The sequence below is a fragment of the Sinohyriopsis cumingii genome, chromosome 8 (assembly GCF_028554795.1).
Source record: "Sinohyriopsis cumingii isolate HCF-2022 chromosome 8, ASM2855479v2, whole genome shotgun sequence".
NCBI lineage: Eukaryota > Metazoa > Mollusca > Bivalvia > Unionida > Unionidae > Sinohyriopsis > Sinohyriopsis cumingii.
The window spans coordinates 109,929,365-109,953,363 of NC_142968.1; the positions used below are offsets into that span (position 1 = coordinate 109,929,365).

The 23,999-nt window shown below is 33.3% G+C and overlaps 1 protein-coding gene across 5 annotated transcripts in view; it reads right to left on the bottom strand.

The window, feature by feature from the left end:
- Positions 1–11,488: 11,488 nt before the first annotated feature.
- LOC149794367 (uncharacterized) overlaps positions 11,489–23,999 on the bottom strand; it is a 396,171-nt gene continuing 383,660 nt past the window's right edge. For all 5 annotated transcript variants that reach the window (XM_089968539.1, XM_089968538.1, XM_089968537.1 and 2 more), the window contains one exon: positions 11,489–21,866. In XM_089968539.1, coding sequence (XP_089824665.1) covers positions 21,426–21,866 — 441 coding nt within the window. In that variant the 3' untranslated portion in view covers positions 11,489–21,425. The remainder of the gene's footprint in view (positions 21,867–23,999) is intronic.

Consider the following 23,999-nt stretch of genomic DNA (forward strand, 5'->3'; position numbering starts at 1 on the left):
AATCAATGTGGTAATAAAATAACTTTGGTAATGAAATTACTTTGGTAATAAAATTACTTTGGTAACAAAATTATTTCTTGTATGTCAACATATTATCAAGGTAAGTACATCAAAAGAATGTCCTAATTACCTTTGAATAGTCTACATAAATGTATACAGTTGTAAAGCAATTATGTTGTTATATGTTTTTACATCCCACATTAATTCACCAGCACTGCTTAAAGGTGTTTTGAAAATCATTAACAAAAATACTTGGATTTTTGTGTCTCATCAAAATCAGATCAGAAATATGGCTTCAAAACATGTAACAAACTCTGCCAATCAGATGGAATATGATGCAATTATTATGCATGGATCTTGCCAATTATTGAGTTTTTCAGAGATCCTAGTGACATAAGCATATAACCCTAAAACAAATGTGCCCTCAAAATTCATAAAAACTCAGTGAGATGCAAGAATAACCTCATTAGTATGTGTGGAGATCTCTTATTATCTAATTAATTAGTTTGAAATCGTACTTGGATAAGCATATATTTCCAAGACTGATTAAAATCTGTGATAACAAAGTTAACCAATCAGATGCAAAATTGTCCAAGTAATATTTTTGAATTTTGCCCACTATAGAACTTGTCTGAGATTTTTGTCATATTAACCCAATTCCTCATGGTTTGATTGAAAATGGGTCAGAAATACAAACACAAATTTTAGTGTTAGTAACTGAGCCTCTTGGTTTAGACATATTACAGATTGTGTTACAGGTCCATGGTTTGTTTTTTCCAGAAAAGAAAATTTGGCATATAGCTGCGAACTGTCTATAGGGGCTTCTTAAAACTAAAAGCAGACCAAAAATTAAACAACACTCCACAAACAAAATAAATGTGAGCTTCATTATTTAGAAAGGGTTTAAAACAGGTGCATAAAATAAAAGGCATTCATTGCAAAGTTGCTGTGTAAATGTACAAAGTGCAGTAGTAAGACAGAAAGACTCCAAGGAGAAGCTGGTCTGATGTGGGACTTCAAACAAAAATCCACAAGAAAGGCAGCAGCACCAATAGGAAAACAGGACCAAAGGAGTTCATAATTTATGGGGCACAAAGTCCTCTCTACTGTGCACAGATGAAGACCTGCTGCAGTAAAAAGGTATCACCCTGAGGTTGTCAAGATCAAGACCTGCTGCAATAAAAAGGTATCACCCTGAGGTTGTCAAGATCAAGACCTGCTGCAATAAAAAGGTATTACCCTGAGGTTGTCAAGATCAAGACCTGCTGCAATAAAAAGGTATCACCCTGAGGTTGTCAAGATCAAGACCTGCTGCAATAAAAAGGTATCACCCTGAGGTTGTCAAGATCAAGACCTGCTGCAATAAAAAGGTATTACCCTGAGGTTGTCGAGATCAAGACCTGCTGCAATAAAAAGGTATTACCCTGAGGTTGTCAAGATCAAGACCTGCTGCAATAAAAAGGTATTACCCTGAGGTTGTCAAGATCAAGACCTACTGCAATAAAAAGGTATTACCCTGAGGTTGTCAAGATCAAGACCTGCTGCAATAAAAAGGTATTACCCTGAGGTTGTCAAGATCAAGACCTGCTGCAATAAAAAGGTATTACCCTGAGGTTGTCAAGATCAAGACCTGCTGCAATAAAAAGGTATTACCCTGAGGTTGTCAACTGATCCTATTAGGACATAACTGTCCTTCAGCAGAATCTGAAAGTGTTGACATTTTGCAAAAATGTGTGATAGTCAAATGGTTAATGTCAAACATCACATACATACAAAATAGTTCAATCTATTTTGAAATATTTCTAGTTAAACAAATCTAAATGATGACTATTAATTGATGCAGCAAAGGGTAAGAATAGCTAATTTGCAAGTACCTAAATGGCTTAATTGTAAAGGTTGGAACAATCAATATACATCTGACACAAATTTAGACATAATTGCAATTACAGTGTTTTTCAGTTAGTGTCATGGTAACATCCTACATGATTAAAACCACAAAATAAAACTTCTTTCATCAGTAGAATACAGAAGGCAATGTGATATATTATAGACCATGGCAGATAGATAATGAACAGACAAAAACATTTAAAATATTTAAGCTGATGAATTGTAAAGGCACATTTGGACCTAAACTCTTATTATTTGTACCAAATTTCAAAGAGGAAGTTTTGGAGTTTTGCCATAGAAACAGACACGTGTATAATGGATGGATGAACAAACAAAAATATGACTGAAGAAAATTGAATGGCAAAAGGTACATCTGACCAAAAGTCTAAGACATGTATGTCTGCTAAATTTCATAGAGACATCTATAAGTTTTGGAATTTTGCCCTGGAAGCGGAAGTGTTTATAATGGATGGATGGACTAACAAATAAACAAAAGCATTAAAAACATTAAAACTGAGGATCGCAAATAGTAAAATGCACATCATCACAGCTGTACCAATCAGTTCATCAAATTTCACAGGTATCTTTGTTTTGTAGTTTTACCCCAGAAATGAAAACTGGACTCAATGGGACAGCTGCTCTACTGGACAAAAATAATTTCCAGAAATTCAAGATAAGATCATTTCTTCATTTTAACTACAGAGTGCTGAGACCAGCTCTGATATTTTTCAGCAATAAAAAGATTTTCAAATTACTGCTGTGGTGGACATTCTGAGTGTCAGATTGGCACCATTGGCATCATTCAGAACCAATTAGACAACATTAGAAATCCTTTGGTGTCAATATGACCATCCATTTTGAGGAGTTATCAGCAGGACGATTTTCATGATTACCATCATGGCAGCCATATTGGATGTATGATTGGTACCATTTTCAGCTGGGACCAACTAAAGTATGAAGAGAAGTCTATTAGTGAGAACCATAATGTCACAACCTGACTATTACAACTTACAATAGACCTGTCTATATGCCTGTGTATGAGGAGAGTAAGCAACAACTGTGCACAAATACATGATATTAAAACTATCGTATGGTGTATATCAAATCAAATGCAAATTCACAATTCACATTATTAACACTTCATTCATTGAGTAAGGAGGCATCAATCAACCACTAAATCCAAGCTAAATTAAAACAGAAACATGTCTAGAGTCCTATGTTTACAAAAGTTTATCTCAAATTCTAGTCTTCACATGGACAGGGAATATAACATGTCTACCCAGAGGTCTCATATTGTCTACACATGACGCATGTATGTTCTCACACAGAACAATACTGGAACACACTGGACAAAATTATGCAAGCCATCACAAGGTTAAATAAGTGCACCCACACAGGTAACAAGTTCATGTCCACACAGGACTGTAATATGTTTGCCCACACAGGTTAGACATCTGCATCCACACAGGAAATAAATACATATCCACACAGGACTGAAATATGTCTGCCCACACAGGATAGACATCTGCATCCACACATGTAACAAATGCATGTCCACACAGGACTGAATGATACCTCTTACTTGCTTGTCCAGTTCAAAATAGTATAGTACAACAGCTAGACTGACCTGATTTAAGCAAGCGACATCCTGGTACCCTGATAACCAGGCTAGCAAGCCACAGTTAGCTCATTGTTCATTTCTACATGATTCAGAAATTGGTAAATGCCTATACTGCTTCTACATCTAGCAATTCTGCAACAAGAATGCCTACTTGTACAAGTCAGCTCTTTATATGCAATGCTAGTGCTAACCCTTGTTCATGCATCTCATTCAGCACAACATTCCAGTACTGTGCAACTAGAGTAACGTGACATAACTAGTTGCAAGGCATGATCTGCATAGATTAAGCAAGGTATATAAATGTGCATTCATCTGCCAGCTGCACTACTCAGTAAACATTTAGGTAGATAAAATTATAAATGATGAACTTTACTAGTAATTTGTTACACACATGCAGATTATAGCCATCACTTTGGGAGGAATATACAATATTTTCAATATGGCCACCATGGTCAAACTGCATGACTTACATTTAGTGCCAACAAGGCACCATGAGAAATCTTATGATGAAAACCCAATGTTAAAATGACTTTCCATTTAAGAGTAATGATACATCTTTTAAAGATGACCACCATATTTGTCATATTAGACACCAGATCTGCATCATTTTAATTTTTTAAAAAAACAAAACATTATAAGAAGTCTTCTGGTGTAAACCCCAGGTTGGTAAGCCTTTCTGTTTTGGAGAAGTAACAAAAACAAAATGTTGAAGATGGCCACCAAGGTTGTTAAGTTTTGACAATTAATCTATTATTATTTGTGGTTACTGGAATGTTGGTCAAAACATGGAACTTGGTACATAATGATCATATAATATTGTTCATAACAGAAATCATGGCCTGAAGAGCAGTCCAGGATATAAAAAATGAACTTGATTTACTAGATCCATGAAGGGCAGTCAATCCAGATGCAAGATTATTTACTTGGAGACTTCAAAGTCCATTAAAACAAAGCAGATTAGACTTATTACTGATCTCTAGAAGACAAATTTTTCATATTTTACAGATTCAGCTATTGTTCCAGGGAACATTACAGATTACTCTGCTCTAACCTTAACACTATCATTATCTACACTAATCTGAGGTCTTGGTTACTGGAAGTTAAATGCAAAACTGTTATGGCAAAAAGAAATACACTAACTTAATTAAAGAAGTATTTTAAATATAGTTGACAAGTACAATCTTGAAGGTGATACCAATTATTAAATTATTAAAGGTGATACCAATTATTAAATTATTGAAGGTGATACCAATTATTAAATTATTAAAGGTGATACCAATTATTAAAGGTGATACCAATAATTAAATTATTGAAGGTGATACCAATTATTAAAGGTGATACCAATTATTAAATTATTGAAGGTGATACCAATTATTAAATTATTGAAGGTGATACCAATTATTAAATTATTGAAGGTGATACCAATTATTAAAGGTGATACCAATAATTAAATTATTGAAGGTGATACCAATTATTAAATTATTAAAGGTGATACCAATTATTAAAGGTGATACCAATTATTAAATTATTGAAGGTGATACCAATTATTAAAGGTGATACCAATAATTAAATTATTGAAGGTGATACCAATTATTAAATTATTGAAGGTGATACCAATTATTAAAGGTGATACCAATAATTAAATTATTGAAGGTGATACCAATTATTAAATTATTGAAGGTGATACCAATTATTAAAGGTGATACCAATAATTAAATTATTGAAGGTGATACCAATTATTAAATTATTAAAGGTGATACCAATTATTAAAGGTGATACCAATTATTAAATTATTGAAGGTGATACCAATTATTAAAGGTGATACCAATTATTAAATTATTGAAGGTGATACCAATTATTCACCAGGAAAGTAAAGCTAGAATGTATTTAATCAGCTCTTGTCTGAAATTCTTAAAATGAAGATTACCAGTAGCACTAAAACAAATGAATGTTCACAGGAAAAGGCAAAAGAAAAACAGATTGCTAAAAGAATTCAAGCTGAAATTTTAATTATTAACGAATCTCTTAATCAATGAGATTATTACAGAGATCAATAATAAACTGAACTGGAAGAAATAAGGAAAAATATGGGAGTAATGACATGATGGTATGAAATTTGATTAAAAGAATTAAAATTTCTTTCTTAATCTGGAAAAGAGGAATTATACTAACAAAATAATGAATGAATTAATTCTGGATGAATGTAAAAAGGTTAACAAATCAGAAAGAAATATTGAATGAACAAAAACATTTCTATGAAAAACTTTATCAAATCAAAACTAATTTTTGATCTACATACAAATTAACACTTCTACATGCATAATAAAAAACAATTGCTGACGAAACTTATGTGAGGGTCAGATGAGCTTGCATGAGTGTGGTTTAGCATTAAAAAACATGAAAAGTGAAACCAGTCAGAGTTCTTATCAATTACTGTTCAATTTTTTAAGTTCTTTTGGAAACATTTGGATGGATTTATATAGAGATCTCTGAATTTCTGATATGAAAACAAAGCTTTGGTTTTCAGTCTCAGGGAATTATCACATGTATTCCAAAAGATTTATATTAAAAGAATTGGAAACCAGTTATCTTCCTAAATGTGGACTACAAACTAGTATCAGCTTCAATAGTAATACCCCCTATAACAAGTGGTACTCAAAAAGATTTTATGAAATGAGATTTATTAGTGAAAACACTATAATTTTATGGTGCACCTCAATGAAACAAATCAGTTATGAACTGGTTTTGAAAAAGCATTTTTATCTGCTGAATCAGTATTAAACACTTTCAGAAAATACTCAGAAAGTTTTTAATTTTGATGACTGTATTTGCCAGAGGCTCAGAGTATTTTGTAATAAGTCACAATGTTAAAGCTGCATCATCAACAGTGGTTATTCATTTAAATTTTTTATCTAAAGAGAGGGTGTCATCAAGGAGACCTGTTAGCTCCATGCTTATTTATCATAGGAACAGAACTTCTCTCTATTGAGCTCAAGAAGAACAGTATTTTCTATCATGACAGAATTTGAGCTGGGTCATTATGCTTATGATTCCATTTTACCATCTAAACAGTATTTTAGATCTACCATCATACATGGAATTGTCAGAATTCAAAATGATTTTGAATCAGTTTTAGGTTAACATTGCAATGTATCAAAATCTAAAGCTATCTGAATAGGAGCAAACAAATTTTTAGAAGATAAAATATTCCCAAACATTGAAATTGTTTGATGTACTTCCTTTCAACTGTTATGAGTTTTTCTTTGATATGTTGGATTTAAACTATGCAAACAAGTTCAAAAAAACAAAAAAAAACTTCTGGTTTGTTGGATGAGAAATCTGTCAAATAATTGGAAAAATCACTTCAATCAAAATCATTGATTATGTCAAAAGTTATTAATTCCCAGTACTACTTAATCTTTCATTATATATAGAAAATGAACTGAGCAACTACTCATTTGGAGTGGTAAAACCAAAAGGGTAACAAGAGATAAATCTATAGCCCCATCTACAGATGGCACCATTAATATGGTTCATGTTCATTCTTTTATTCAATGAATGAAGATCACTTGGACTGAACAACTTAATGCAAATGATGAAGGACTCTGGCAAACTTTGGTTAGAAAATTAATATTCTGAAAATTTGGAGGCATCAAGATGTTAAAATTAGGACAGAAAAAATTAACAAAAATTACTAGATGTATTAGTAGTAGACTTTGGCAATATGTAATCCATGCCTAAGCAACACCGTAAAGGCAGCCCTCATCAGAGGAGAATACATGTAACAGGATATTCAAAATTTTGCTGGTATCAATGAGTTTTATTCCGAAACAAAATGGTGATTGAATGGAAATAACATCACTTTGATATTCTTGGATCATTCTTCAAATTTGAAGCAGTACGTCAAAAGGTTAATACTAATAATTACATTCAATATTTTTCAATTATTTAAAATTGTCTGTTCAATGGTAAAGAAAGATTAAAAATTATATCAACAAGGGAAAAACTCTTATGAATGTAATTTCGAACAAAAGTCTGCTCTTAGCAAGTAAGCATTTAAAATTTGTGTATAAACACTTGATAAATAATAACAAAATAAAACTTATAAACAAATTATAATAAAAGATAAAGCATAATCATGCCAGATAATTGATAAAAACTGAAGGAAAAAAAATCTTGTCTCCAAAGTGCACCAAATATACCCATTTAATTGCCTTTCAGTTTAAACTGACACCCAAAATGATTGTAAAAGATCAATTTTTAAGAACAAAAATATACCCTTGTTAATACATGTACTTTTTTAAGTCGAAAGTATTGTTAATAAAAATGTTTGGAAATCCTTTAATGTGTCGATTAGGAAATATATATCAAATATATTACAATTTCCTAAAGGGATGTCTTTACTGGAATTTAATTGTTCAGTGATATACCGGTAGTTAATTTCTTTATTTTGTTTGCAAGATAAAAAATGTACAAGTCATGCCGTGCTTCAACAGACTCTACTAATGTTATGATTAGGAATGTTTTATACTAGAAAATATGGGAAAAAAACATTTAGCAAAATTGTATAATGGAATGTTTACTTTTGACAAAATGTTGAACTTTAACAGCTAAAAATGTATCTACTAGTTAGTGCATACTTTACCACTTCCAATATGAGAAAAACCCTATTTTTCTTGATAGATATTAAGCCTCATGAATATTCTTCATGTGTGTGTGTGTGTGTGTGTGTGTGTTTAAGAGAGAGTGTTATCACATGGAATTTAAATTGATTTTAAAATCCTGAGCTGAGTTTCAATGAAACAAAAATTTTAAAAATGATTTTCAAGATGGTCACATTTGCAGCCATATTTGATAGTAGATATGCACCATTTTCATGTACATTCAACTAGATATCATAAGAAGTCTTCTGGTAGAAACCCTATGTCAAAATGATTTTCGACTCCAGAAAACTTGTAATAACAAAATGTTAAAGATGGTTGCCATGTTGGTGATAGTGGAAGTCAGATCTCCAGAACTTTCATCTGGAACCAATTAGTCATCATACAAAGTGGAAACCCAATGTTGATATAACTCTCCACTCAGGAGGAAAAATGATTACATGATATTCAAGATGGCTGCTGCTGTGACTATACTGGAGGTCAAGTCAACACAATTTTTATTTAGGACCAGCAGGCACGACAATGCCACTAGTTCAATATATGTATCAAATTCCATATTTATCTCAACACATTAACTCCTGGTGATGAGTTAACATGGCAGGAGGTAGTAGCCAAATAGTAGCCATGCATGAGTCAAATAGCCAATGAAAAATGATGTTTCTAACACAACTAGGCAGTATTTTATTGGAAGATCACCTGGAAGTTGGTATTTTTGGATGTATTCAGAAATAGCTTTCAAAATGTGTTTCCTACTCGAATTTCAGGTGAAAACGACAAAAAACTCCAGGGTTTAATGTGTTAATAGGTGCATTTTGATGATGTCACCAAATCTGAATATTCCTTGCGTATTTAATCACTTGAGCATTGACATTGCACATAAATTACAAGATTAGACATTCCTTGATGATTTGTAAAAAAATTCAAAAATCCTTGTTAACACATTAACCCCTGGCGACGAGTTAACGTGGCAGGAAGTAGTAGCCTACTGCCAAGCTCTGTAGCGTCATGGTCATGCATGATACACTAAAGTGGGTGTTATTATCGAAAAGTAGATATATGTAGCTCTACAATGATACCAAATAATCTAGAATTTCTAGTTGCACTACAAAATACAGAGAGAAAATCCTCATTTTTGGACCTGAGTTTTTTCTACCCAAATTTTGCCTGTAGTCAGAATCTGATTTTGTGTCCGGATTTTAGATTTTTTGGTCTCAGATCTAAGGCAAACCAGTATGAACTGCAAACAGACAGATGAACCTTTGCAAAAAGTAGGATAAGATGGGCATTTGGAATAAAGAGTGGTCTTGATACAAAAATAATAGGTCCATTTAGCACACAAAAAATAAAAAAATTCCAACTTTTACCCTTCTGTTCATGCATGAGCCAAATAGCCAATTAAAAACTACGTTTATAACACAGCTAGGCAGTATTTTATTGGAAGATCACCTGGAAGTTGTTGTTTTCGGATGTATTCCAAAATAGCTTTCAAAATGTGTTTCCTACTCGAATTTTAGGTGAAAACGACAAAACCTCCAGGGGTTAATGTGTTAATGGGTGCATTTTGATGATGTCACCAAATTTGAATATTCCTTGCGCATTTAATCAATTGTGCATTGACATTGCACATAAATTACAAATTTAGCCATTCCTTGATGATTTGTAAAAGTTAAAAAATCCTTGTTAAAACACATTAACCTTGGCGACGAGTTAATGTGGCAGGAGGTAGTAGCCAACTGCTGAGCTCTGTAGTGTCATGATCATGCATGATACACTAAAGTGGGTGCTATTATAGAAAGGTAGACAGTTATAGCTCTATAACAATACCAAATAATCTGGAATTTCTAGTTGTACTACAAAATACAAAGAGAAAAACCTCATTTTTTGGACCTGATTTTTTTCTGCCCAAATTTTGCCCGTGGTCAGAATCCGATTTTGTGTTTGGATTTTAGACTTTTTGGTCTCAGATCTAAGGCAAACCAGTATGAACTGCAAACAAACAGATGAACCTTTTCAAAAAGTAGGATAAGATGGGCATTTGGAATAAAGAGTGGCCTCGATACAAAAATAATGGGTTCGTTTAACAAAAAATATAAAATTAAAAAAATCCAACTTTTACCTTTCTGCCCATGCATGAGCCAAATAACCAATGAAAAACGATGTTTCTAACACAACTAGGCAGTATTTTATTGGAAGATCATCAGAAAAAGCTTTCAAAATGTGTTTCCTACTCGAATTTCAGGCAAAAACGACAAAAACCTCCAGGGGTTAACGTGTTAAATGGTTTTGGATTTTTGCCCAGAAAGAAAAAATGTTGATATTGAGTAAAAGGACAAAATCATAAAAGATAATGATATTGAAGAATTGTAAATAACAAAAGGCATGGATGAATGAACAAACAGATGAAAATACTAAAAATATTAAAATTTATGAAGTATGAATAGTACAAGGCACATTCACACCTCCTGGCTATTATGTGTATCAAATTTCACATGTCTATTATGTGTACTAAATTTCACACCAGTCTATTATGTGTACCAAATTTCACACCAGTCTATTATGTGTACCAAACTTCACACCAGTTTAATGTGTACCAAATTTCAAACAGTCTATTATGTGTATCAAATTTCACACTAGTCTAATATGTGCACCAAATTTTAAACCAGCCTAATATGTGTACCAAATTTCACACCAGTCTAGTAACTGTACCAAATTTCACACTTGTCTAACATATGTACCAAATTTAATGGTTTATATCTTAAAATGGTTTTGGAGTTTAGCCCCAGAAATTGAAGTGTAAATGATGGATGGATGGATAGTCAAGCAGGCAAAAAAAATTGAAATTGAAGCATTGTGAAAAGCAAATGTCAAATCTGAGCCACTAGTCCAATACATGGACCAAATTTCAGAGACATGTTAAATAGTTTTGAAGTTGTAGTCTGGAAAAGAAAGTGTAAATGATGGATTGATGGTCAAACAGATGAAAATATGACTTGTGAATAACACACCCAGACCACTAGTCTAATATGTGTACAAAATTTCATATAGATATCTGGAGTTAGCTATGGAAAAGAAAGTGTGGATAATGGATGGATAAATGGAAAAAACATTGAAAATATTGAAAATGAAGAATTGTGAAAAGTACAAGTCATATGTGGACTACAAGTACTAAGTGTTATTGAGATGTCTTACTGGTAAATGGTTTTGTAATTTTGCCCTGAAAACAAAAATTTGGAAAATGGACTTATAGATAAAAAGACAGATAGACATACACATGAACATAGCAATATCTATATCTCCAGAAAGACAACAAACAAATATATCCATCTGATCATAAATTCTTTATTCATTTCACAAAACTGAAGTTGATGTAAATACACAAATATCAGGGCAAGGAAAATAGGGATAAGTCATAATTATTTTTTTCAAATGAATGAATGAAAACATGGGGAAAATTACCTTGACCATTGTCATTGGTGAAAAAGGAAGATATTCGATTCTATGAACTCAAGTGAAATGACATGGACTGCATCTTGGAACTTATGAGAAGAGATATGGTTTGGCCAAAATTGCTGCTGTAATATTTTAGTGACTTTGGTACAGCTGAATTCTAAATAAGAATCTGTTTCTTTAATTATCAAGATTACCTACAAAGCTGAACAACACATTAAATAGAGGCGAACCAGTTTTCTGATCACAATGTCCAAACATACCTTTGGCGATTTAATTGTTCAGTGGAACATTCATAACAGCACAGGAAAACACAGTGTCTAAACATACTCTTGGTATCTTTATTGTTCAGTGAACATTCATAACAGCACAGGAAAACACAGTGTCCAAACATACTCCTGGTTGTTTAAGTTTTCAGTGGAACAGTCATAACAACCTAATATAAACATAATAACAAAGTTTAAACTAAATTGAACTTTGCATTGTGTCCTAGATATGACCATTCATCTGCATGATTGGCACACAAAGTTACGAATTAATGTATCTTCATTCAAAACATTTGAATTTTCTTTAAAATGAAACATCATCCAGCCATACAACTTGGTATATGCAAATCTATTAAAGCAAACATAAAGTAAACAATAGAATTTCCAATGCAAAATGAAACTTAACAGGCCTACTTTTGAATAAGAAAACAATAATACATCGATTGTAACATGATATACCATACAGTAGAACCATGGTGGCTGAGTGGTTAGCATGCTGGAATTGCAACCATAAGGGTCAGAGTTAGAATCCTACCATTAGGTCTGCCCCAGTTGGCCATCATAGTATATTCATTGTCATAGGCACTTTACTCCAATTACATCGACACAAAATAGTCTACTTATGTTGGTCTTCTGCAAAACACAAAACCAAACAAAATACATGCAGTACTCCCTCACTATAATGATGCATGTGGATGCCATAAATGTGGACTGCCTTATATATGGGGTCACCTTATACAGAGATATTTTATAAACATTACTATTAGATAATAACTGGGATCCATGACAATACCTGCCTTATAAAGGATATGGCTTTATAATGAGTTACTTAAAATGAGGGAGTACTTTATTTGTATGGAATAATGTGCATACAACTGCAAAGACCCTGACCTGCTGTTTCAGAATGTGCTGTCAGATTAAGGTCTTCTCTATTTGCTTTTTTATTTAAAATGTCCAAATAACCACAGACCATGATCACCAGATGCATTATGCAATGTCATATCTGAATCTATGTTTCACACAGCTAGGTGAATGTAATATGCATGTACAATCATGTACATTGGTCCCTCACTATTACACTGCTCAGTGAAGTTACAGTATTGAATCCTGATATAAATGAAGAAAAAAACTGGGGTATATATGTACATTATATACCATATATATTCTCTTACAAGTCAAAAAACTTCAAACAACAAAGATCCTTATCTGCCATATGATAGTGCACCTGCAAATCCGGGTCTATGTTGTTTGTTCTACTGATTACTATCAATAAACTGCACAGAACCATGTCTGCCAGCACATTTTGCGACAGCAGATCTACGTCTTTGCAGATTGCAATTGTACTCATCTTATGAGTGAATATGGTGGTAAAATAGGATTATTCCAGAAAAATGAAATCCATGTTAATACCCATATTATATCGGTGACCATGTTATATTCATATGAATTACAGTAGGGGACCATTGTTTTTCCAATGATTCAAAATTGACCTGACTTGGGGGAAAGTGTCATGAAACTCGGCAAAATAGGTAGTCCCTTCAGAACAGAAAGGCAGACAAAATCTAAAGATAGTTGAAATTTCACTATTTTCATTTTTCATCCAGATCTTAAGAAATTCACAAAATATCCCTAACACAGTCTACCACTTTCTCCTTTTCTGCTGGAGAAAAAGTTTCTTTTGTACCAAGATCAAATGAAAGAAATCTAATGCTAAACAATAGCGCTACTCAAGAAAGTCGGCTTTCTACACAGGATTTTAATGATATTGTAATGGCAGAAAGTAATGGCACACCATATATACTTGCTTAAAAGTTTGGTCCAACTGCAAGCAACATAAACCTAGATCTACCAATGCATAAAGCACTGGTAAAATCAGGGTCTATACTGTCTGTTCCACTGATCACTCCTAACAAACTGCATAGACCCAGATCTTCTGAAGCATTATGCAATGGCTGGTCTGGGTCTACTTAGATGCAGCTGGATCCAACTTATAAATATAATACGGTGTACAGTATTCCAAGTCTTCTTGTTCAGTTTGTACACAACAATACAATTATCTTAAACATAAAAGTGGTAAAAACAGCACAAGTATCTGACCATGTGTCAGACTTAACAATGTTTCATCGAAGGAAAAATTTGGCATAATAAAGATAATGTCCACCTCCTTTATGAACTCTAAAAAGCTATGTACAAGACTTTAAAAATATAAAATTTTCCGTGTATATCTATACATAAAAAGTATCGATCATTTACATTTCTATAAAACATATCAGCAAAAAAAAAATATCTTGACTCACATTTCTTTACTGCTATAGAGAAGGACAACATCAAATACAAAATTAATATTTGACAATTTTATATAATACATTTTTAAAAAAAATCTTTCATAAAGTAAATGCTATTTTAAACAAATTATTTACTATCACCAATTTTCAATATAAGCGTGAAGAAATCTATCAAGAAGTATTTTCTCTGATGTGCTCAAACTGACACATATGGTAAGGTGACAAGTTATTTTAAAAGAAAAATGAAGAGTGAATAAATACTGTGAAGTCACTGGAATAATATTTTTGAGGTTTGAGAAGTAACAAACGTGTTTGTTGGTACTTACTTTGATGAATTGGGGAAGGGGTCTTGTGTAATAATGTGTGAATATTTGCAGCAATCAATTTCAAAGTTCTAGTAATAACTTTTACAAGAACTTATTCAAATTTTAATTGAAATAATATGCAAGTTCTTAAAATGTCTATTCGTTGATAGCAAGAAGGTAACTGATATAAAAAATGGAAATAATATTTCCTTTCTTGGTTCATGAAAATTAATAAAAATAAAAGTAATTTTCATTTTATTCATTATAATCATCTTCAGGATTGAACTATAACCCACAGCAGAAGACAATTAAAAATAATCTGAAGAAAATGACAATTAAACTGCAAGCTGTATGATAAATGTGTGATAAATTAAACATAACCATTAAACACATGTAAAAATAGTCTACAAAGGAATAATAAATCATGTATAATGAAGGAATTCCACAGGAATTATAGATTGTAGATTTTCAACTAAGATGGGTATCGCTCGTTTATGAGAAACATATCAGAGATATCACCAAGTTTTGAGTCAGATTTCACTAATGAACAATAAATCCTAATAAAGCACAGAACAGAATGACTCACACTGTAAATCATAATCCCTGACATGCAATACATTTTAACCATGACTGAAAGCCCATTTCACACATTCATACCTGCCTGTACTTTCTTTATAAGAAACAACAGTCCCTCAATGGGATTGATGCTCTAATGGCCATGAAGAATTTCAATAATCCAAGAAAATACAATTTCTGTTGTGCTTTTTAACTGCCAAGTACTGAAACCATTTCTGATATTCTTGAGAAACTCAAAAATATAAAAATTGGAAACAAACAGTTTTTCTTATATATCCAAACGTGTTCCTACAATACCTTTAAGTTCAAGACTAATTCTTTATCATGGCCTTTGCCATCTAACCCGATATCATGGATAGAAAATCATTACATGTAATTCAGACATTTTAAATGCAAAGTTTGGTTAGATCAATAATTTAATATTTTTTGACAAAAAAAACTACATGGCATCATTTAAGGCTGTAATCCGCAGACTGCATTTGTTACACAGACCACTACAGTTAGTGAATGAGAAGTGTTTTAGCAAAATTCCAATATTAATATAATTTTCCCTTCAAGTGATCGAATGTTTTCCAGATGGTCACTTCTTTCTCCTCTTTTCTTTTAAAGCCATTTTTTCAGCACAAGATAGGCTATACATGATGCCAGTATAAATGGTGGAAGAAGAATCCGGGAAAACCATGGAAAGAACCACCGGCTCACGAGAAGCTACTGGCAAGCTTTCTCACATACCCACATCAGCCAAATCCGAGACTGGAACTCATGCAAACATAGGTGAGATGGCAGTGATCTGTAATTGTGAGCATTTTAGACTACTTGGCCACTGAGGGGCGCCATTGATCAGCACCATTTTTGTCTAGTACCAACTAGACATCACAAGATATGTTTTAAAGAGAACAACATATTAACATCACCATCTGTTCCGAAGAAGGAGCATTGATATTTTTAAGAAGGTCTATATAACAGCCAATTTAAAGTGGATTTAGAAGGGGCACCAGTTTATGTCACATCGACTGGACATTAAAAGAAGTCTTACAGTGAAGACCACATTCAATAGGACCACACACCTTAGAGTGAAAAACCCAAGTCAATAAGACCAACCATACAGAAATAGTGTTAACAATAATTTTGAGACTGCCACCTTGACAGACACATTATATTTCAGACAGGCACCATTATTATTTAGGCCCAACTAGATATCACGAGTCTTTTAGCCCATGTCGATAGGCCCTCCCATTAAGGGGAAATTATGAAAAAAAGTTTTTAATAGGATGAACTAGACAGCTATACTGGATGTCAAATCAGCAGCAGATTTATTTAACACCAGCTAGACATTATAAGAAGTCTTCTGATTTGGTTTGGTTTTTTTGGATTTAATCTCATTGTTCTGTATAAAAGTAGGCAAAACATAATGACTAACATATTTGGTGAAAAGAATCTGGAAAGACCCCTGGAACACGCATCAACCCATGGGAAGCTACTGGCAAGCTTTCCCACATACACATGTTGGTGAAGTCTTGGTTAAAATCCCATGCCAATATGACCATCCAGTAGCGATAACAATATTTTCAAGCAGACCATACTGGTAGTCTGATTGGTATCATTTTCATACAGGACCGACAAGGCATCCTAAAAAGTTGTGTTTGTCAACAACCCCATTTCAATATGTATATCCTTTCAAATGGAGATGAGATAACAAGCTTTCAAACTGACCACTATGGAGGCCATATTTGATGTCTGAATTACACCATTTTCAGAGAGAACAAACACAAACGTGGGATGAATATGTGTGTAAAGTTTCATGCCAATTCTTCAAGTACATGTAGTTTAGGACGAGTAGTGGTGACAAACTTGTCACTCCAAAATATATGGTCCTATTGAATGTGGTTTTAACTGAAATACTTCTTTTAATGTCCAGTTGATATGACATAAAATGGCACCCCTTATACATCCATGTGCTACTGGATAACAGACCATCCCACAAGTTCTTCTGGTATGTGATGAGTTGAGCTAAAAATTAACAGAAAAACAGTAAACTGATCAAAATTTGTTTAACTATTAATAATGATATGGCTGAGAGGTCACACCAGTGATTTTATATAAATTTCTAAACAAAACACTGCTTCCTGAATGAAACATGAATCATAATAGTTTAGATAGATACAAAAAAGGAGACAAGTGCATTACTCGTACAACTTTATGTTATATAATAATAAAAAAGGTATTTACATTATATGTCAAATTATTCCGTTAAAGGGATGGTATCCACGTTTTTTTTGTTACAGTACAATAAAGCAAGCAAAAATCTTAAAGTTTTAAAAGTCTGAACAATGACAATGACTGCAAAACATAAATTGTCTCTTTATTCATAAATTCATTTTTTCATTTCTCAGAATCAAAATTTTAAAAATCTGCTCTAATACTGTGAATTTTACTTTGTCACATTAAAATCCAGCAATAAGATATTGCAGATGAAACAAATACTATCTATACAAATGTATTTAATTGACACCTCGAAACGGTCAAAGTCGACAATAATATGGTGTAAATACAATCTACAATTCAACAGTCAGATGATATTGATAAAATTGAGAAATATTTTTAGACTACATTATTCACATTAAAACATATTTATCTTCATTCAATGAATAATATTTCTTTTCAGAAGAAAGCCTGTTTAAATTGTTCAAGCTACCATATGGTTTCTATTTCATAAATTCACTGCTGATCGTATAAAAGTAACAATTACTGTGACCATTTGAAAGACCGATGCAGACAAGTGAAACAGTTCAATGTGAATGATAATTTAATTTCTAAGATTCCAAAGGCATAAAATAGGCACCAATTTCCAATTTTTTAAAATTATTGTAACCATAATGGCTGTGAAATATGAATTTTATATTCATTTGATCAATCTCATAGGTTGGCACCAGATGGCAGAACATAGGTCAGGTTTGTTAATCTTGCCCCGTCTTCATGGGTACAACGCATGCTTGTGTATAACGTACAACATGATTTTGGATCCTGAATAATGTAAACAACTTTGTTCTGCCATATAACACTCAGGATGCAACACATTTTAAAATCATTTTGTATTGTGACAACAATTGGCCATTTTGTATAGTGTAACGATCATCATTTGGAATACAAAATTTGAATTGTTTATAATACACCAATGTTTGACCATTTTTCTAGATTATCAGTATGCTGCACCAAATTATACCAATAATTTTTTAAAATATAAGTGAACCAAACAAAATCTTGCAATACTTAAAGTATATTTTTCTTATTTTGTTGCTGACCCTAAAAAGGACTGCTTTAAGGTTTGCCTTCTAGAGGGAGTTCAGTCTGATTTTATTGTTGGCCCTTGAAAGGATCACTTTAAGCTTTACCTCATAGAGGGAGTTCAGTCTGTTGCATCAAATCTAAAAAATGTCTGTTAGGAAACAGGAGGATTTGTTGAAGACATCCTATACAGGGAGTTCACAATGTGATAGGCATCACGAGTTTGCACTTGCACTTGTTTAATTTGGATCAAGCTCATGATTAATAATTTAGCTTCAAGCAACAAATGGATGTGTAACAATAAAAGCAGGTGTCAGCATATATGCTCCAGATATAATAATATGAAATATGGACAGGCTGATTGGACAAATGGAATCCATTTCTATATCTCCTGCCAACTTCATTTGGTGGAGGATCAATATATTTGTTGACTTTAACCACACTTTTAACACATTACTGGCTGTACATTCCTTAGGAAATGGGAGCTATGAACCTTTCCCAGTGATACACCAAGACAGCTGACCCAGACTGGTCTAAGACACACCAAGACAGCTGACTTAGACTGGTTCAGCACACCAAGAGAGTTGACCCAGACTGGTCTAGGATATACTAAGATAGCTGATCCAGACTGGTCTAGGACACACCAAGACAGTTCACTCAGACTGGTCCAGTACCCACCAAGAGCGCTAACCCAGACTGGTTTAGGACACACCAAGGCAGCTGACTCAGACTGGTCTAGGACATACCAAGAAAGCTGACCCTGACTGGTCTAGGACATACCAAGACAGTTGCCCCAAACTGGTCCAGTACACACCAAGACAGATAACCCAGACTAGTCCAGGACATACCAAGACAGCTGACCCAGACTGGTCCAGGATACACCTAGACAGCTGACACAGCAAAGACCAAGACAGTTGACCCAGACAGGACCAGTACACACCAAGACAGCTGACTGAGACTGGTTGAGGACACACCAAGACAGCTGACCCAGACTGGTCTAGGACACACCAAGACAGCTGACCCAGACTGGTCCAGGACACACCAAGACAGCTGACCCAGCAAAGAACAAGACAGTTGACCCAGACAGGACCAGTACACACCAAGACAGCTGACCCAGACTGGTCTAGGACACATCAAGACAGCTGACTGAGACTGGTTGGTATTAAACCTGTGACCCCTGATTTATGAATCTGATGCTCTACCAACTGAGCAAGATCATGAATGTTATGCAGGTGTTCAAATTTTTACAAGTTTTATCTTGTTCCTAAAATTTCAAACTCTTTTAATACCTTTATTTCATCAACAAACATATTCTTTTACACCTTAATATTTTTTCTGTCTGAAATACACTGAATACAGTAATTTTCAGAAATACTAGCAATATTTCCAATCAATGAAGGTAAAAAAAGTGAATTATGAAAAGGAAGTAAAGAAGACTACAATACTTTGTAAATTCCAGACATTAGATAATGACAGCATGTCAATTCAGGCTATTTTCATTCTTTAATATTTTATGGTGCATCACACATGGCTAAAAGGCAAGCATTCTATTTGTCAACTACAATTAGATCAACAGCTATTGTGAGAATGGAACAAAATGATCAATTGTATTCTGTGAATTTTAAGAGCAATATTCTATGTTTGAGGTCTGTATTAATATAATAGAAGTTTTTGTTTCTAGAATTACTAATTCATACTTTTTTCATTTTTTGCTGTAAAGAATGCATTCAAGGCACTAAGCTCTAAGTGCCTATGTGATATATTACATCAGGCTTAAAGCAGTATACATAATGAATACTGAAAACAATAATAATGAATCTGAAAAACAATGAACAACATTTATGTGGCACAAGGTAACTATACTCCAGTACACTCAGGTAAAACAGCAATTTTGCCAAATAATCCATAAAAAAAATCTAATTCTTTTTTCACCTGCACTAAATGCAGCTAACCAGGCATCTAATTTATGACTTTTCAAAGTAACAAAACAATTTGCATAAAAGACTGATTTCTGCAATCTGAATGTTGCATATTGATAAATAGAGATCTCTTATCATAATAAGAACTGTTCTATGTCAAAGTTTCAGTACTTGATTTTTGGTCATTACACAATGTATTTTGGCCCTATGACTTCAAAATTAACATAGTATAAAATATACATTCTAATTAATTCTAATAAGACAACCTAGATTAATGTAATTACAATATAGATGAAAATAATGGCTGTAGAATAAACAAATTGTTTTAGTTTTAGTTTCCAAAACTGCACAAAAAATTGACACAGTCCAAAACATTCACACCCATTGTTCAAATAACTAATTATCTATGATAACCCATTATATATGATGTTAAGTTGAGGTTATTCATCAGTAACATCAGTGACCACTATGGTCTGAATACATGACCACTCTGGTGGAAGATATCTGTATGTTTTTTTCTGTACTATTATAGTGGTTTTGAAATAGCTTTGAAATATTATGTGCATGATTAAAGCAAGTTTGAGGAACCAAGAAAAAATAAATTGGTTGTTCAAGTGGCAGTTTGTTAAATGTTCTGCACCTGTTAGCAATTACCACCGTATAATCTAATTACCCCAATAAATGATAATTAATTACATGTAATCTAATTACACCAATCAATGATAATTGATTACAGTGTGATCTAATTACCCCTATCAATGATAACTGATTACAGTGTAATCTAATTACCCTTATCAAAGAGAACTGATTACAATGTAATCTAATTACCTCTACCAATGACAACTGATTACAATGTATAGTTTCTGTTATGAGTCCTTTGAAGTCATACCTTGGTGTAATGACCACAATAGGTACATAAACATTAAAACCTGACCTAATAACATATTTCGAAAAGAAATTAACCACTCCAGGTTGTTAAAAAAGTTTTCATAACCAATCTGTATTGTAACCTGAATGAGTTGTAACCAGATATTTAGAAATTTCCTTCTATATAGAAACTTTTGTAGCTATATGAACAAGGCAATTAAAAATATGAACAAAATTGTTTCATAACATTATTTTGAAACACTTTTCAAATGAATATATACTGGAGTATGAAGTATGAACTAGGTACTAGAAAAACTGTTGATATCCCTCTGCTCCTGTGAATATCACATCAATCCATATCCTCATCGTTTCTGGTGTAGGTGCCACAAGGTAGTAAGTCCTGTCATATGTCTTCACACAAAACGTCAATTTCGTATTTGGACTTTTGACACTTTTTAAGTGATCTACGTAAACTTCCTCAATGGCTTGGAAATAAATCCCACCTCTGGGTTTGGTTTCAGTTTTGTCTGTGTAATACACTAATGAACGTTTTACACGATCGAATACAAACCAACGTTTATGCCAGGTTTTAATTTTACCTCCCATTTTGTGAAGGAATCCTTTACACGTCGTTGCTGTGATATTGATGTGTGGACACATATCTATGTGATGCCCTGCTGATTCGATGTGTTGTCTGAGATTAAATTCTGGACTTCTGATTGGTAGATACCTAGTCAGTGGGCGGGCCTGGAAAAGGGAGATAACTGAAGTTAGAACAAACATAACTGACAACCTTTAGTGCAATCTTGACTTTGATTAAAAATATCAATATATTCACATAGCTTATGAAGTTATGTACAATAATCACTCACTACAACACCTTTCATTATAACACTTTTCTATAAGACTGTATAGTCATGAAACCCACTGTATTATAGCATGTATGTGTGATTTGGATTTTTAATGTAGCTTTAACAATTTTTGAGTCATATCACTATGATATCTGCAGTGTGGCAGTTTTATAGTGATGTCTAGCACTGGGTCATCATGCCGCAGACATGTAGCTTGATGTCCCACCCAGTCACATTATCCTGACACCAGGCTGACCAGTCCTAACACTAACCTCTTAGTGCTGAGCGCCTAGTGAGGCAGCTGTTAGTACCATTTTTATAAGTCTTTGGTATAACTTGGCTGAGGCTTGAGTGTGCAACCTTATGCATCCGAGGTGGATACTCTAAACATCAGGCTACTGGAGTGGTGCATATTATATAGCAAAGATTTGTGTATAATTGTACTTCATCATAAGGCAGTATCACTAAAAGAAAGTAGTATACTCTATGACTGCCACAGACATAATTATACAAAAGTAGTGTTGTATTCTCAGCAACCAATATTTGGACTTGGAGTGGTCTTACTCAGGTTTCAATATCTTGAATTATGCATGACAGATGTGACGTTCTAAACTGTGTCATAAACACATTCAAATTAACATTAACTAACACTGTTAAACACGTAAAGAAAAAGTAATGTTAATAATTTCAACTACCTATAACCTCATATAAGGTCTAATATTGTCTAAATTGTTAAGTCATTTTATATGTATTTACCAATAAATACTATACTTGTTATTTATAAGTCCAACTGGAAACTAAATAGACCTAGTTCTGTAATACAAAATATGCCACCTAATCTGGGTTTATGTAGTTTTTTTTTTAGGGGTAATCAGTAGAACAAAAATATAGAAACCTTGATCTGCTGGCACAATATGCAGTGGCAAATCAGGGTCTATGTTGTGCGCAGTAACACTCAACTTATAAGCAAGCATGTGTGCTACTGCTACTGTAGAGTATAAGTGTGAATTGTTTATTGGAAGTCCATTACAGTCATGTCCATGTATCTAAAAGCCATATCCGATGTTTCAAATGGGCACAGTTTAAAGTGTGTTAAATAAGATGACATAATATTCTTCTGCTTCCTTCATGGAGCTTTTCCTGAGATTTTGAAATGGAAGTAAAGGGTCACATTTTCCCCCATATCTGGATGGTCCTCTTTAAGAAAACCTGGAGACACAGTCTTAAAAACTAAGAGTCTCGAACCAGTCCATCTGATAACAAAAGTTTCAAACACAAATTCAGCACAAAGTTTTGACACCTGTTTGGGATACACATAAAGCCACTGACCATTCAGATGCAAGTAATCAAAAGATGAGTTTTAGAATAGTTTTGAAGACCTTGGGCCTGAACACTAGAGGATCCTATGACCCCACAGAAAATAAAAGAAAACACAAGATATTAAAGGCTAAATCAGACTAGACAATACTAGCAAGACTTTAGGGCAGAGGTCACTCAATGTGCAAAACTATTATAAGGGGAGAAAGGAAAGGTAAACCAACCAATAGGAAAATACCTGAAGGAAGGTGAGTATGGAACTGGAAACCCATATCCCTAGAAAACATGTATATTTAGGCAAACAGAATCAAGAACTTCAATCTATATTTTATCAGAAATAAAACATTAAGTTTTGGGTTATTTAGAAAGATTTGAGGGGACAGTTCAAAAGCTCTAGCCAGCCACATATGCTAGGAAGGACCTAGAGCCATTCACAAAGAATTTTTTAAATTAAAGTTTGCTTATCCAAGGACAAATGAAGCTCATGATTCTGCCAGCCCATTTACATTAGTTTTTAACTATCCTGTCTAAGAATTTCAGATGACATCTTTACAAACAGGTCATTTGCATTGGGACGTTTGATTGCCTGTGTACAAATTACTTGTCCTAAGCAGCATGTGACATTACTTGTTCTAAGCAACATATGACATTGCTTGTCCTGAGCAACATATGACATGACAATTTGAATGTCCACCCAAATGTGAATACTGCA